General features: G+C 42.0%; 1 protein-coding gene across 4 annotated transcripts in view; it reads right to left on the minus strand.

Annotated features, from left to right (window-relative positions):
* Positions 1-9,770: 9,770 nt before the first annotated feature.
* C1QTNF7 (C1q and TNF related 7) overlaps positions 9,771-16,912 on the minus strand; it is a 109,920-nt gene continuing 102,778 nt past the window's right edge. For all 4 annotated transcript variants that reach the window (XM_006931217.4, XM_003985524.6, XM_006931216.4 and 1 more), the window contains exon 3: positions 9,771-13,624. In XM_006931217.4, coding sequence (XP_006931279.1) covers positions 12,993-13,624 — 632 coding nt within the window. In that variant the 3' untranslated portion in view covers positions 9,771-12,992. The remainder of the gene's footprint in view (positions 13,625-16,912) is intronic.

Here is a 16,912-nt window from a genome sequence, read left to right on the forward strand (position 1 = left end):
TGTCTAGCAAATAGATTTCTGGAGTAAGCGCCATCTGTAAATTGGTAGCTGCCTGTGTTCTCACTATTAGAAGGATGGAATTTGGAGCTCAGGGCAAAAGAACACTTGTCACTGGGCACCATTCCGCTCTCTTGGGCTTGGCCTCTAAGGAGCTTTGACATACTTGAGGAATTTTACAAGGCAGCTGGGAAAGATGGACACTGCCATATGCTGCCCAACAGGGCTGGACAGTGGAGCGATCCAATGGGAGCCTGGCCAGCCTCATGAGGGTGGCCTCAGGGTCCCAAGTGCCATCATATCTAGTTGCCAGCTTTCAGTAACTCTGTTATAATTCCTCTTTCTTTTGGGGAGACTATTAAAATCTTTTATATGTTCCAACATAGTCTCATCTATGCTGTGGGAAATTACAGAAAGGGTTTATATCCATGCTTGGGACAGAAGGGTAGGGAAAGGAAGAAGAATTGTAGGAACCCGAAGGATGGTATCAGTGGAGAATCCTAGAATCCTCAAAAGGCGAGTAAATTTTAGGAACAACAGTTGGGGGAGGGAGTCTTGGGTTTGCCACTTACTATATGAATATTCTACCCTTCACTACTGACTGAGTTATTGTACAGAAGGATCCCAAGGTTTACTTACACATTCTTTGAGGTACTGCTGCTATAGGTTAGAATTCTTCAGTCCTGTCTCCTAACTCACATCTCCACTGACACTGGAGAAGGATTTGCTGTCATTTACAAGCCTCCCGTCTTTCTTTGTCCTCCCAAATCTTACCACTAGCATAGTGCTTCTCTTTCCTACTGGGATCTCATTAGTCAAGGAAATTCTCGGGACACAGTAGACACTCAATAAATATATGCTGAACGATCGAAGGAACAAACTAACACATGAAAGGAAGTTTTCACTGGGTCATTATTTGAGGACAAAAATGTATGACTGAGAGTCTGAAAAACACCATCTCATCTTGAATCAACTGTCTTGACTCAAGAGCCAGTAAGGCTGCTTATGTGAAATTCAGGAAGGCCATCGTTAGTAGTCTTTGGGGCAAGTGGTTGAGACGGTGGCTTTTAGCATCAGACTGAACTTCTGGCCTCAAACTTTGGATCTGCCATTTGCTAATAGGATAAAAAGACAGTAGCTTATGGTTTTAGTTGATTCACAATTTCAAGTTAAAATGCGTCTTTCCACCTGTTCATCCATCCATCCATCCATCCATCCATCTGACATTTATTACGTATTTGCCATGTGGCAGGTGTAGTGAAACGGGCTAGACATTCAAAATGATTAGGGAAAAATCCTTACCTTCTAGGTGTTTGCCATCTTGTGGGGGTTGAAGCCTCCATACACAGGCATCCAGCCAGGTTTGTGGTCAGTCACAGAGGAGTGTCTGGAACTGAAGTATTGTCACTGCCACTCTATTTGTTAAGTGCAGCACATGTGGAGGAGTAGCTTTGAAAGGTGTGCGAAGCAGTGGGAAGAGATGAACAGAATGAGACAGATGTTGGCTTCAGTTCCATCTTAGTGACCACTGACAAGTTCTTCATCTCTTGTGGATCTCTGTTTCCTCTTCCATAACATGAAGTGGGCAGAGAAAGATGATCTTCAAAGCCCCTCCATGCTCACAGATGGCTTTGTAAAATCCTAGTTTGTTCTCTAGCAGAGTAGTTATCATTTCTGGCCACTAGAGGTCAGTACCTTAAAAAGCAAACTGGCCTCATTCCATTCAGCCATCAAAGTAAACCTCAAAGGAGAAGCAAAATTACTATTTTCTTACCTTGCTTTGAGAAGGAAGAAATATCCCCAAAGAAACAGTTTTCCTTTTGACATATTGGAGCCTCGGTCTTGACTCCTTTCGCTAAGTACTCACCGCTGAGTTTACTAACAATCTCAGAGTGAGAGTTGAGATGAACAGAAAGTACAGCTCTAGTTACTGAAGCATGGTTTCTGCACAGACCCAAAGGCATTGATATTTGTGTGATAGAATGAAAGAATAATTGAAAGTGATTCTTCTGTAGAGCAGGTCCGTCAGCTTGTCCAATGGTGGGCTTGGTCCTGTTTGGTCACTGAGAATTGAAAGGGAAATAGGTTTTCAGATCAGCTCTTCTCTCTTAGATATGGCATGGGGAGGCATCATTGTTTTCCTCTTCCTGAGTTTCTGCCACCCTGAAAAATAGGAACTTCTACTCACTTATTGGCTTAGAACTGCCAGCGACTTATCTCTATCTTTCAATGACTCCTTCCCATGGAGGGAGGGAAGAGGGGTAGTTTCTCTGAGTGGAGATGGCAAGAGTCTAGAACTCACTGGCCTTTGTGGGACTCCTGGAAGCAGACTGTGTGCAAAGGGCCACTTGCAGGTGTGGCCCATCTGGGGTTCTATGAACTTGACTTGGAGCAAGGTAGACCTTGGTCCTCACTGAAGCTGAATGGATAAGTTTCTGATCTTCAGACCAAATGGTCCCCAATGTCTCGACCTAGAGGCAACCATTGGGAAGTTTGTTTCAGCCTCATATCCAAATTGTACTCTTTGGTTTTATGCTATTGGTAGGAAAACCAGTGTTTTGGTTCTTTTGTGGCTTTTGAGAGTGTCTCTTGGTTGGTTCAGCTCTGTCACAGAAGAGCAGGATTGAACAGAAGCTGGTTTCAAGTCCTATCAATGGAGGTGGGTTTGTATTGTCTCCTCACAATGTGTATTATGGCTGTCTTGTTTGTGAAATGGCTGTTGTGGGGTTTAAGCAAGAGCAGGGCTCAGGGTTGTTCTTGGGTACATAGGAGTAGGGAAAGAAGACAAATATAGTCCTCTTCCATTCATCGTCATTTCATAAAGCTGAAAGCAAACTAACATGAGTACAAGGACAAATAGTAGAAGTCCTTAAGGTACAATTGAGGAGTATGTCAGAGAAAAATGTTTCTTCTGCTTTGTTCAAGTCATGGTGGTGGTACAAAAAGAGTTGTTATTAAAACCCAGGCTTTGTTTGGTCCTAGCTAGTGGTCCTTTGTCCCACTAACTGGTCCTCTTTGTCTTTCCCCATTATATCTCCACTTCACTGGCATAAAGAAAAAAACAAATACGAAAGATCTTTGACATTACCCCAGTAATAATAATTCCACTTGGGATGCCTGGGTAGCTCAGTTGGTTGAACGTCGGACTTTGGTAACTCCATTTGGGGTGCCTGGGTAGCTCAGTCGGTTGAGCGTCAGACTTTGGCTTAGGTCATGATCTCACGGCCCATGGGTTCGAGCCCTGTGTCAGGCTCTGTGCTGACAGCTCAGAGCCTGGAGCCTGCTCTGATTCTGTCTCAGTCACTCTCTGCCTCTCCCGCTCATGCACACACAGAGACTCTCTCTCTCTCGCTCTCTCCAATATAACTAAACATTAAAAAATTCCATTCATTTATATAGAACTTTCTACCATTCATTTATTCATCCATTTACTCATTTATCCCACAAATTTGAGCATCTGCTATGTGCCAGGCACTGTATCCCTGCCCTCATAGAGTTGACATTTATTTGAGAGTTGACAAAGTGCTATAGCAAATGGATGTCCATGCCTCTCCCATATTCTTTGGACTTTAGCAGATTCAGGATGCTCTGGTAGATTTCTGAATGTCTTACCTGCATGTCTGTGCTGAAGCCCTTTTCCAGAACCCTGGAAAGTCACTCTGCTGAAGCACCAGTGCATGCCCCAAGTGCTGGGGAGTAGTCCTCAACCAACAACTCTTGGGAGTTGGCCTTTAAATGCTCGAGCTTCTTCACTTTTAGGGTGAGCTCACTCGGGGATGTGTGTTTTATCCCATTTCCCCCAGCTTCCCCTTGAGATAAGCTTCAGACAACTACTGTGGCAGTTGGCTTAGTAACACACACATCACTTGCCTCTGTGTCCCCACCTTCCTGTCGGTGTTTCCTGCACCTCTGAAATGAGCTACTTACACTCCAATTTTTGCCTCAGGTTCTGCTTTGGGGGGAAACCAGCTAAAGCAGTCACTTTTCACATACAGTATCATATTTGGTCCTTGAAAAGACCCTGTAAAATTATGAACTAGACATCTTGGTACCCATCACCGCCTTTTGAAAAAAAATAATGGAACAAACTCCCTGACCCCCCAACGTCCCCTGCTGATGAACTTTCACCCAGGCAACCATGTTTTATACCAGGTATTTACAGTCCTAGCTGACAGGAACGATGGGTGCTGACTGAGCTAGCAGCCAATCTCTAGACTGGCCCCTTGGCAGACAGGAACCAGCTAAGCCTTGAGACCCGCAGTCTGGGGCAAATAAGAGAGAATCAGGCAGATTGAGCTATTGGAGCTGAAACAAAAAAAAATGTCATGAACTAGCATGGTACTACAAGAAGCTAGGAGAGGTTGGAATTGTGAGAAGGCAGAACTCACGAGATAGAAAAGATATATAGAGGGAGAGGAAGCCAGTGAGTAGTATGAAAAGCCCATGGTGTGCAGAAAGATGTGAAAACGTGAAGAGGCGTCAAAGGCATTACTGAAGGTGGGAGTCAGGACCTGCCGTGTCCTCCACTGAGCTTCTGAAGGACCATTGGAACCATCCAGCTCCCATAAGGTCCAATCAAAGCAGGACTCCTGTGTCCATTACTCCCACTCTGAACTTGAAAGAATTCTACTTCAAAAACAACAATTGTCATGTTTTGCTTTTAATTGAGGGTGTGAAACTAGGTAGGGTCTTGCTTTTTAGCGTTGAATTGGAATTCCAGAGAATTCTAAACTTTCATTAGAGCCGGAAGGGAAACCTAAGGCTCACTTAGTTCAGAAAGACGAGCAATTTCACCTCAAGGGTAGACTCTAGTCAGTGGATGATGAATGATGGCCCCTGGAAGATTTGGTTGAGGAGGATCCTGAGGCTGCCCATGTGCACAGTGGGAAGGAATGCTGAGATCGATTAGCAATGTCTGCATGAGTTCAGAGAAAGAAAGGCAGCCACATTTTGTACACCATGGATCTAATGTGGAAATACACTTACTGGATTTAGTGCTATTTTAATAAAAGTCACACAAGGCTGCTTACCATTATTGCTGGGGCTAGAACTTACATCTTCTGACTTTCCGCCTGGCTCTTCTTGTGTCTTTCTGATTCAGTCACATTTAGTTTTGAAGCCCTTTTGAGAAGCTAAGAATCCCTCCTCATAAGAAAAGCTGCTTCTTCTTATTATGAAAAACTGTGTGCAGAGCTCTTCTGAAGGTCATTTGGATTCACATTATGCCTTTGCAGGTGAATTCTAGGGGAGTAAAGTTGCCAGACTTAGCAAATAAAAATACAAGGCACCCGGTTAAATACTGGGGACATCTTTACACTCTATAATGATTTGTTGGGCTACCTGAAATTCAAATTTGATTGGACACCTTAAATTTAATCTTATGCCTAGGGGGAGTCAAGTCGGTAAGGACTTTGTGCATGTGTGTGTGTATGTGTGTTTATGTATCTTGGTATAGCGATGAATATGTATTCTGGATCCTGACCATCTCACCTGTCAACTATCTAATTATTTTTTGCCAATAGGCTGACCACCTGGAACGCCTCAGGCAACAGTGCTTTGATTTTTCGTCGTGAATATAGTGAGACCTGGGTGTTTTCTTAGAAAATCCTTGCAACTCCCTTTCATTGTTCTGGAGTAATTTCAGTAACAACAGGGATGCGGTGCAGTGCCAGGAATGTTATCTGAAGCTGTGGTAGGGATAGATTACAGAGACTGCTTCTTCCTGTCGCTTATTTTAGCCAAGGCAGCATCTCACAAACAATCTTGTAAAAAATAGCACTTTTGTAATGTAAGGGCATCCATGCAGCCCCGTAGAGTTTATGATTTTTTCTACTTCCAGTGCTTTCAGATCATTTCTTGGAATTTTGACTAGATCGGGCAAGGCGATAAAAATGTCAATAAGTTCTGCCACCTCCATGATGGCACCAGAGTGAAGCCATGGGCTTGGTCTTCTTCATCTTGCTGCTCATAAATCCCTTTGCCATCCGACAGATGCATTGATTCGGAATGACTTCATGCTGTGGCTAATCCATTGGGTTTACAGTTCCGGACTAATAAAAACTCAATAAAATGATGTCAATTCAAGACTCATTTCCTTCCCTGTTCAAGTTAGGGTGGGATCATTTAAAAAATATATATAAACTAGGATTATTTAGTTTTATTCCTGCTTTAAAGAATCCTCTGGAATAGACATCCAGGTATGCAACCAGAAAACTTAAAGGGTGAATTTGTTTCACACTTCACCTACAGTTTTAGGGTTATTTATTTTTTTTCTCTCTCTCCTTAGACTTTTCTCTGCAATCCTTTGGGAGCATAATAGTGTGCAACTACCCTACCTAAGAAATTACATAAAAAATTACATAAAAATGTAGGGCGCCTGGGTGGCTCAGTCAGTTAAACATCCAGCTCTTGGTTTTGGCTTGGGTCATGACCTCACGGTTCGTGAGACTGAGCCCCATGTTGGGCTCTGCAATGACAGTGTGAAGCCTGCTTAGGACTCTCTCTCTCTCTCTCTCTCTCTCTCTCTCTCTCCCCCCCACTCACTCTCTATTTCTAAAAATAAATTAATGAAAAAAGTAGTTTTAAAATGTTTTATGTAAAATAAGTAAAATATGTTTATTATAAAAGGGAAAAATAAAGATCAAAGGGTGGAAATTAAAAAATCCCCATTAATTACTTATTTTTATCCAGTTTTTCTATGCATATATACAAAAACATTTTAAGAGTAGCATAAGCACTGAAATACTTTTCAGTAATCTCTTCGTTCTGTTTATATTTCATGAATCTGGTGCCGATGAAATTCCATTCTCGTCACTTTTAATTGCACTCTATATATTCTGTTGGATCGATGTATTAATATTCTATTATCACTTAGGCTATTTCCCGGTTTTCCGTGTTATAAACTTTGCTGTAAGGCTTTCTCTGTAATTAGACCCTTGCACTCATTATTAATTATTTTCTTGGAATCTATTCCCGGAAATTGGAGACTTTGTGATTTTTGTATCTTAGACAAAACACAAAAGAAATATTCTGCTCACAGCAAGATGGAACTGGGATGAGGGCGTAGTTTCTTGCTGCTTTTTATGTGCCTTTGAGGACAGGGTACTCTTCAACTGGTGGATCCCTTGGAAAGGAAAAAAATATCTTACTTGACATGGTGACTGGCCATGTGGTTTTGTGTCTGTAAAAAGAAAGGATCAACTGGAAAATGGCTGTTGGCAAACAGGTGGATTGTGGGGACCGAGGAGAAGCTGTCACCGTGACCAGATTGCACAGAAATGGTTCGCAGCTGGGGACAGTTTTGCCACTTAGGGAGCATCTGATAGTGTCTGTAGAAACCATTGGTTGCTGTGACTGGAGGGCGTGCTATTGGCACCTACTGGGTAGAGGCCGAGGATGCTGCTACGTGTCCTACTATGCACAAGAAAGACCTGTGGAACAAAGAATGATCTGGTTCTAGATGTCGCTATTGCTAAGGCTAGAAATCCTGTTGTAGAACGAAAGAAGAAGGAACTATCAGTGTATCTCTGGAAACCCTGGTATAGCACTGAAACACTCCTCATTGAAAATCGTGTGTGGGCTAAATGTTTTTCTCCAAAGGACTCGTCAGTTACCCAATGTATCTGGCATGTCTCAGGCTTGAGTACAAACTGTATTGAGGGGCACATGAGGTGTGTGCAAAGTGTAGTCTTGCTTGCTTGTTCCTGGCTTCTGTGAGGATTAATCTGTGTGTGTGTGTGTGTGTGTGTGTGTGTGTGTGTGTGAGTGCTTACTATGAGGACTGTCTTGTGAGGAAAACCGAGAGGAGTTCAGGCTGCCTGACTTTTGTAAGCATAACGATGAACATGGTGTTGTGAAAGATTGCCTGAGTTCTCCTTGGGAGAACTAAACCAGACCCGCTGACTCGGCACCTGTCCCGGGGTCCATCTTTGCTCCTTGTGCAGAACAAGGGAAGTTAGAATAGCTTTGTCTCCCTAGAGTTTGCAGAGCTGTCTGCTCTAGCCACACTGCGTATTTTGATCATGGGGGAGCCAGTCCTGACTGTGATGGGCTTAGCTTCCAGCTGAAATAGGAGGAAGATGATGTTTACAAGCATCAATGAGAGAGGGGGGAGGAACGGGCCACTCCTCCCCCAGTGCAATGATCTATGTAGAAATTGAGGCTAAAAAGAACTTGGCACTGATCAGTCCATCACATTTTTTTAATCGAGTACATATTAAGGTCAGTATTGGGTGCTGTCCTTGAGTATAAAGATGAATAGGAGAGATAGCCAAATGTAGAAAAATATGGGCAGTGCAATGATGGCATGATTGCGGAATGAGTGTGTAATAGGAGAAGGACCCAGCATGGTGATTAAGAGCGGATTCTGGTGCTCCACTGCCTGGGTCTACTGGGACGCTATTTACTTAACACATTTCTTATCTTTTCTGCCTCTCAGTTTCCTCATCTGTAAAACGAGAGAATAACTGCTGTGAGGAGCAAGTGAGCTAATATATGTAAAGCATTTGAATAGTGCTAAACGTTCACTGTGGCTATCGTAACTCTGCACTAGTTCCCAGATCATAAGGAAGATGTGTGAGGTCCGCGATGATTCCCCTTGGGCATAGGGGAAGAGGCATACTAGAGAAAAGGAAGCAACTTTTCTAGCTGAGTCTTGAAAGGTGAGCTAAGCAGGCAGACAAGGACAGCAATGGCATTATGAGCAAATGAAACAGTGTGTGTAAAGGCCCTGAGGCACATAAGAACAAGGTGTCCTAGAACTGCAGGTATCTTGTATTTGCTTGTATTATAGGTTGCATGTGGTGACTTTTGGCGATGTGACCATAAAAGCAAGCAGAGGCTGAATCCCAAAGGGTCTAATGTGCCTTGCTAAAGGGTGTTTGTATTAGTATTAAGTAAGATATCTTTTGCAAGTGATTAAGTACCCACCTCAAAAGTGCTTGGTAAAAATGGCATTTAATGGCTACCATAACTGAAAAGTCCAAAGGAAGATGGGCTATAGGTATGCCTAGTATTTCAATGGTGACTCCTTTTATCTCCAACTCGACTTCATCTGTGGGTGATTCTGTCTCAAATGGTATTATACTCTGTAATGGTAAGATGGCTCATAGAGGCTCACAGACTGAAGTGCAACAGGAAAGAAGTCCCAGTAAAGTCTCATAGTCTCTGATTGAGTCACCAGGGCCAATTATTTTGGTGAGTGGAATGCTATGCTCTGATTGATCAGACCAGTGATTTAACATGGTGCAGGAGTCGATTCCATTTAGAAGCTCAAAGACTTAGCATGTGAAGGATGGTCCTTCAGAAGGAAATTATGTATGAATGTCAGAAAAGTGGCATGGAATGTGTACCAGATAGCAAAGCCTCCAAAAGTTCAAGGCCCCTTTCATACTGTGGGGATTGGAGGGCCATTGTTGGTCTGTAAGCTGTGGGTTGACGTGACCATATTTGTATTTGTGGAGAATGGATTGAAGGGTTGCGGCTGGAGGCAAAGGGTCAGTTAGGAAGTTGTTTTTTACTAGTCTAGGGAAGTCATGATAGCATATGAAGGAAACCTTGGCTTTGGGGATGGAAAGATGTAAGGATTCAGAAATGTACATGTAAGAGTTAGAACCATCAAGAATTTCATACTGAAAAAATTCAGTGGGGAGGGGAAGAATGACATCTGGAATGTCCTTAGGTGTGACACTGGTGACAGGGTGGGTATGGATGTCGCCGGCTGGAAATGGAGGTACAGAAGGCAAGAGCGAAGAAGGTATCAAACAACACGTTAGTCAGTTTCCGAAATATTTTTATGTCCATGATCTTTTTTTCACAGAGTGGCAGGGAAGAAGTATATTTAGAGTTTATAGAATCTTTCGTTTTTCACCACAAACAACATCATTCACAATGATAAGTGACCTGGGAATGCCCTTTAGCAGGCACAGGTACAAAGAAACACACGTGTCCCAAAAGCGTGTTACACAGGCACACTCAAGCTCACCACACAGGTTTGTGTAGGTCTCACTTGTTGTTGCTGTTTTCGTTTGTTTTTGTTTTGTTTTGCACCTTTCCTCTCACCTGATTCTGACTAATGCGTTCTTTCCGTGTTGTATCCGTCTTTGCAAGTGACTCTAAATCCTTCTGAAACAAGATGTTATATAGTCAATAAATCTCTCTTGGCACAAATTCATCACAAGTCAGCCCTTACGAAGAATGATTGGAATCTAAAAAAATCAGAATTTTTTAAACCAAAATCTGTCTTCTATTTTCTTTACACAAATACCCACAAATGTGGATATGTTGTATCTGTCGTTTTTGGTTTTTTTTTTTTTTTTTTTTTTTTTTTTTTCGGAATAAAAGACAGCCATGTTTGCTTAAGGAGTTTTTCCTTTTAAAACCAAAATACCCTTTTGCTTCCTACTTAAGCTCTCTGATCCCCATCACCATCCCACCAGATATTTCAAAATAAAGTTCATCTCTGGGCCTAGAACCAGCTGAAGAAACATGCGTTTAAGAAAGCTACTCAAAATAGGCTTTGTAATGAAAGAAACATTTACAAGATAAGTAAACAACATCCAGAAAAAAAATGAATGCATTAATGGATCACGATCAGCAAAAGTTCTCAATTACACAACAACCTTGTAGCTCACGACTGTCTGCAATAACTCCTCCATTGCCAGTTTTCCCAGCACATCCCACTGTCTTCAAAGGGCCCATAGTTTCATGATCCCCAGATCAGCTTCTGCTCTTGGCTGTGTTTACCCTCTGTAGCCTGGCCTTCCAGGTTACGCTGTTATCTAGAGGCAGGTGACTATCTCAAACCACCTTTGCTTTCTCTTCTTTGTATACTTTCATTGCCCTTAGCCTTCCAGACCTGTGTCCTGACTCAGATGGAGGCCAACAAGTGGGCAAAGCAAGGCAGGCGGAAGAGGATGATGGGAGATAGGTCTGGAGATGACAGAAGCTAGCATTTTCTTGTGCACAGCTGCTTGATCATGGCAAATGTCCTTGCTGATAAGGGCAGCGCCCAGCTCTGGGGCACACAGGAGCTCCAGGGTTCCTCATAAATGAAGTCCCCAATCGTCACACTGGCATTTGAGGCTCTTCTGGGTCTCTGTTCTCACTTTCATGCTTTGTCCCCGTTGTCACCGCTGTCCCCACTTTGGCTATTCCAAGTCCCACCTACCACTGAAGGACCAGAGGGTGGAGGAGATTTTCCCCAGGCCTCCTCTCTCACCGCTCAATTTTACACCTGCCCCCCTCAGTTTTTCTTCCAGACCATTGGTCTCTATGTCCAGTTTAGAACTTAGCATATTTTAGCCCGTTCGTTTCTAGAATTCTTGGTATTTTGTCTATGTGTACACATGTCATTTCCCTTCTTGTATCCTTAGACATGTGGTGGCAGGGGGCTGTGACAGATTTACCTTGGTATTCCTCTACCTTCACAGAACCCAGTTCGGTGACTCACACATAGGAAGCATTACAAACGTTTACTGAGTGAGCAAAGAGAGAAAGCATGGAAGAAAAATTAGAAGCCACCAAAAAGCCTGGGTGACTCAGTCAGTTAAGCGTTGGCTCTTGATTTTGGCTCAGGTCATGATCTCATGGTTTGTGGGTTTGAATCCCTGCTTGGGATTCTCTCTCTCCCTCTCTCTCTGCCCCTCCCCCCTTGCTCTCTCTCAAAAATAAATAAATAAACATTAAAAAAAGAAGCTACCAAAAAGAGAGTAAGGGAATCCTATCACTGTCAGTAGAAATCATGAAAAATCATGTGGAATCATGTCCCCCAGGGACAGCGGGACTGCAGGGGCCATGAGGCTTGGAAGCGACAGTTACCTGCTCAGACGTCTGGTCTCTTTCCCTCCTCCTCCTGTTCACTGCCACCGTTTCACTATAAATCAGTGCACATACGCTTCACTTTTATTTGGATTCAATACCTCGGAAATCCATGAGAAATAATGCTTCCCACCAATGTAAGGTAGTGTCCTCACTCGTGTGCAAGCTAAGAGGAATAATAATTGTCTTGGAAACCATCAAGCTAAACAAATTTAGGAGAATGACCTCTTGGCTGATCTCAGTAACTTGTTTCTCTTCATTTCCATTACCCTTCCCAGGTCTCCTTTATCTCTGGGTTTTCCACCCTTTTCTGATTGCGAATGCCAGTGGTATTTCGAGGATGGGATGGGGTAAATGCAGCTGCAGAATTCCTTGTTTCCTTTGTATCCCTCCCACTTCCTTAAACACACACAACTTAGCATGGTTAGTGTTTTTCCACGTGTGAAACCTTCTCTGGCCCCCGTCCCCAGGAAGAGCGGGTCCCATGTATGTCCAGCTTGGAGTCAGTCTGTTGGTCAGGTGCTCATCTCCCTGAATTGTGACAGCATGCTCCTCACACACCAGCCGAATGAAGGCACAGCTTTTGTCCAAACTCATGATCAGATCTGACCTAGCACCTCAGTGTCTGGCTCACACAGGCGTATTTAAGAGCTGTTGAGTGAATACAGATATGAGCACGAAGGAATGCATAACAACAAAAAAAGGAAAGTTATCACTTTCGCTTACTTGCAATCACTTAGTATCTCTTACCTTTAGTTTTTGACTTTTGAGAACTGTTAAAGACTCTGGGGTGTGATGATTCTCTTAAATAAGAAGCAAAAGTGTAATTTTATGAAGATTTAATGAGACAATATCATTGCCAGCTGATTTTATCACTCAGGGAGTTTAACAGAAATTTGTTAACATTGTCTTTAATTTGCTTAAATATTTATGAACATTGTTTTCAGGAGGATTCTTATCTGGGGTTATTGTTTCATATAATTCATCTTGGTGTGGTTTCAACCATTTGGTGGTTCATCTTGTTTTAATAGATTCTGCTAGAATTTTCTGTAAATGCTTTGGAATCTGAGTGGGAGTCTCTTTGGATCTCATTGCTGCTTCCTCCACCTTCCAAGGCCCCAGATTAAGTCAAAGTGTCTGCCACAAAAATCTTGGAACATTCAGGACGGCAGTCCTGATCACAGCTCGTCGTCTTCTGATATGGAATCTAGATAATCTGTGTCAACATACAGGAGAAATCCGGAGAACAAGCTGTCTGCCCAACCCGGGTCTGAGAAGAGGCCGTTCTGGTCGGTGAAGAAGATCTCCAGCCAGACTTCATCTTCTGGCTGCAGATAGATGACCGTGGACCCCGAAGCCACATCATGGTTCCCAGTGTTGGCGTCAAAGGTCTTTATCCGGTACTGCCCGTTGTGCACCAGCCCGATTGCCAGATGCTTATTCGCCAATGTGATATCATAAGAAAAGTAATAGATCCCTGGGAAGGCACAGATGAACTTGCCTGTTGCAGGATTGTAGTGCTCTCCCTCATTGAAGAGGACCTTGTTAAATATAATCGGTAGCCTTTCTTCTGGGTAGCTGGTTGTGATGCCAACAGAAAAGGCGGATTTGAGCACGATGCTTCCACATCTGCAAACTCCAGGCAACCCTGGATCCCCTTGCTCTCCTCTGTCCCCCTTTGCTCCAGGAGGCCCAGCTGGACCTACTTCTCCTTTTTCTCCCTCTGGTCCAATGGGTCCTTTCTTCCCAGTCTCTCCTTGGTCCCCCTTCTCTCCAGCAAGGCCCAGTGGTCCAGTCTTACCTCTCAAACCTTTAAAAAGAGTTTACAGTTTATTTAATAGTTCCTCTAGATATACAGTCACAAACAGCATGTCCACACAGTGCCAGCACACCCTAGATTTGTCTCTCCGGCCAACTTTCAATAGGACACTACTAAATACTGATGCATCTCTTAAAAACAATCACTGATGCATTAAAATAGAAATAGAAGATTTTCATCAGAATTTCAGGTGAATTTTCCTGAGTATATGAAAAATCATTTAAGTGCTATTTTGGTGATGGATCATCTGCAACTAAATCAGTCACATACAATATTTGTCACCACAGGAGAAATTCAATTGAGCATAATGATATTTTCCAGAGTGGGGTCATGGGAGCAGACAGAGCCAGATGAGTCCTTAGAGGTTATTTAGTCTCATGTCCCGCCCTACTTCTATTAGTTTTAATAATAAAATAATTAATCAAAATTAGATGAGCTCATATTTATTCAACATTTACTATGTACCAGGGACAGCATTTTATTGACAGGCATTGGCTTCTTTAGGACTTGCAACAACTTTATGAGTTAGGAATTATTACTTCCATTGCAGATGGGGAGACTGAGCTACAGAGAAGTTGGTTTGCTCAAGGGAACAAAGCTAGTACGTGATGGATCTGTGATCTGAACTCATGCCTGCCTGACTCTGGAGCCTGAGCATCTCCCCAGGGCAGCAGCTCGAGTATAAAGAGCACCTGCCACATAGTGAGGGTTCAATATGCTACAATAACTGAAAAATAGTGATGCCACCGCTATGCAGTAGCTCTTTTTTGGAGGAGAAAATCGAATCCCAGAGAGGTGCAGAAACTGGCTTCTGTAGCAAGCTAGGACTGGAATCCAAGTCTTAGTGTAATGATGCTTCCCCTCCATCAAAGTGCCTCTTACCTTTGGGGCTGGAATCAAGAATCCTAAATTCTGTTTGGCTCTGCAGCTAAATGGTTGTATCATTTTAGGCAAGTCCCTTAATTTCTCTGGGTCTCCTTATATATAGAAAAGACATAATATCTGTGAAAGGATTTCAACAAATTCAAAATCACCACAGTGAAATATTTTCTGTTTGTCCAAATCTTTACATCTACAGATCAACCAAAGACTAGATGCAGAGAACTTGTGATCGTCGGTTGAAAGGGGTAAGCAACATCTATTTAATTTTTAAACCGTATATATAATAACAGTGACTTAATAGCATAAAAATGTCCTTTAATTTTTATAGTCAAATCTGTTCCATAGATAGTGCTTGTATAATGATACACCCTCCCTCAAAAATATCCAAATTATAGGAAATTCATGAAGGACTTTTGTAGTCAGGGAAAATATATTATGGATATACTGTGTACTTTCACTCTTAACTATGTATTTGCTTTTGGGAACTTTATTAAGTTGAACATTTTTATCTTGATAGTGCTTTGGTACCTTTTATTTGAAAATTACATGCACACCAGTATATGAGTTTAATTAATTTTCAGTTTGGCAAGTTTAGGCACGAAATGTTCTGGATAATGAAAATTTTAGAATGAATGCTTTACTCTTAAAACATCCAGTATTTTGTTTTAATAGTTTTGGAAAGAGGTTGTTTAACAATTTATGATGCACCAAAGATTTTAATAATGAATGAAACCCCTTTTTTTGGTGACTGGTATCAGTATCGTTACTGATCACAGAACTGTCCTAAAGCTCTAGATGGCTTTTGTTGTGAAGTTGAAATTCCCCTGGTCCCAGCCAGAATATACTCTGGTATTGATTTCTTGAAATAAGGCCATAATAGTGTGATCTTTCAATGTTTGCTTCTTTCTTGTAGAAATAAAATATGAATACAATTTTATGTTAAATTTACTTTTGAATCAAGGACCACAAATTCTAAATTGTTATTTTTATCTTCAATAGGAGCTTAACTTTTGCTATCTTCATGAATGAAGGTCATGAGTGACCTTGGATGTGTAATAGAAAAACTTTTTAGCATCAGCAACAATTTTGACTATTAAATTTCATTATGTACTCCAATCCTCCTGTCTCTATGACTTTGGGCAAGTCACTTGTCTGTGTTTCAAATGCTTCAATATGAAGAACTGGATTTAAATCCACTCCAAACCCAGTGAGAAAAGCAGTCAACAGTGGCTCAGCAGACCAGCAAACTTTAGTTCATCCATGGATTCATTACGTGAATTTGAAGAAGGGGCTTCATCTCTCTGACTTGTTTCTCAGTCCTTGAAATGAAGGTGTTGGACTAGGTTGCTTAAGGCCTCATCCTATTGAAAATTCTTTGAGACAAAACCACAAATGCAATTTTACAATGCTAGCCATGGAAAGATCTTTACCATCTCAGTGTTTGGGTTTCTATAGTTATTGAATTAGATAATCAGAGATGAGCTGTAGTAACTTGAAGTAATTCTTCCTATTTGCATGAAGGGTTTTCACCTGTGCTAATGGCCAATTAATGAATAATGGAAAGAAGGGATAAATCAGTCTCCCTCTTCCTATTTAGTTAGACATATGCTTACGTAGAGGGAGAATTATGGAGTACTGGTTAGTCTATGTTTAGGTACTAACACTTGGAGAGAAAGGATTTCTTAGTTCTCCATGAAATAGGCTTACAAAGATTTCTTCTTCGGTGTTATTTTTTTCTCCCATCCATCCATCCATCCATCCATCCATTCATCCATCCATCCCAGGGTTTGTGTGTGCATGCATACATACATCTAAACTGTGTAATATTGATTGATCATCTACTACATGCTAGGCACTATGCTAGGGACTGAGTGGGACATTGATATGAATGACACCTATTTCACCCTCAAGTTAGCTGTTACTACATATACACTGTGATCTGCAAATATGGGTCATAGCAAAGTTCATGAATATCCAAAGCCATATAAGAAACTAGAGTGATTGGTTTCATGAGGTGATTCCAGTGCTATCTGAAGATATTTATATGGATGTGCATTCAGATTAAATTAAATGGTACTATTCTGCTACAACAGTAATTATGATAGACCAGTGAAGGAGACATATTTTTATTTTTTATTTTTTTTCAATGTTTTTTTTTTTATTTATTTTTGGGACAGAGAGAGACAGAGCATGAACGGGGGAGGGGCAGAGAGAGAGGGAGACACAGAATCGGAAACAGGCTTCAGGCTCCGAGCCATCAGCCCAGAGCCCGACGTGGGGCTCGAACTCACGGACCGCGAGATCGTGACCTGGCTGAAGTCGGACGCTTAACCGACTGCACCACCCAGGCGCCCCGGAGACATATTTTTAATAGAAAGTTTCTAATTCAGTATGATA

This window comes from Felis catus, chromosome B1, assembly GCF_018350175.1.
Source record: "Felis catus isolate Fca126 chromosome B1, F.catus_Fca126_mat1.0, whole genome shotgun sequence".
NCBI classification, from domain to species: Eukaryota; Metazoa; Chordata; class Mammalia; order Carnivora; family Felidae; genus Felis; species Felis catus.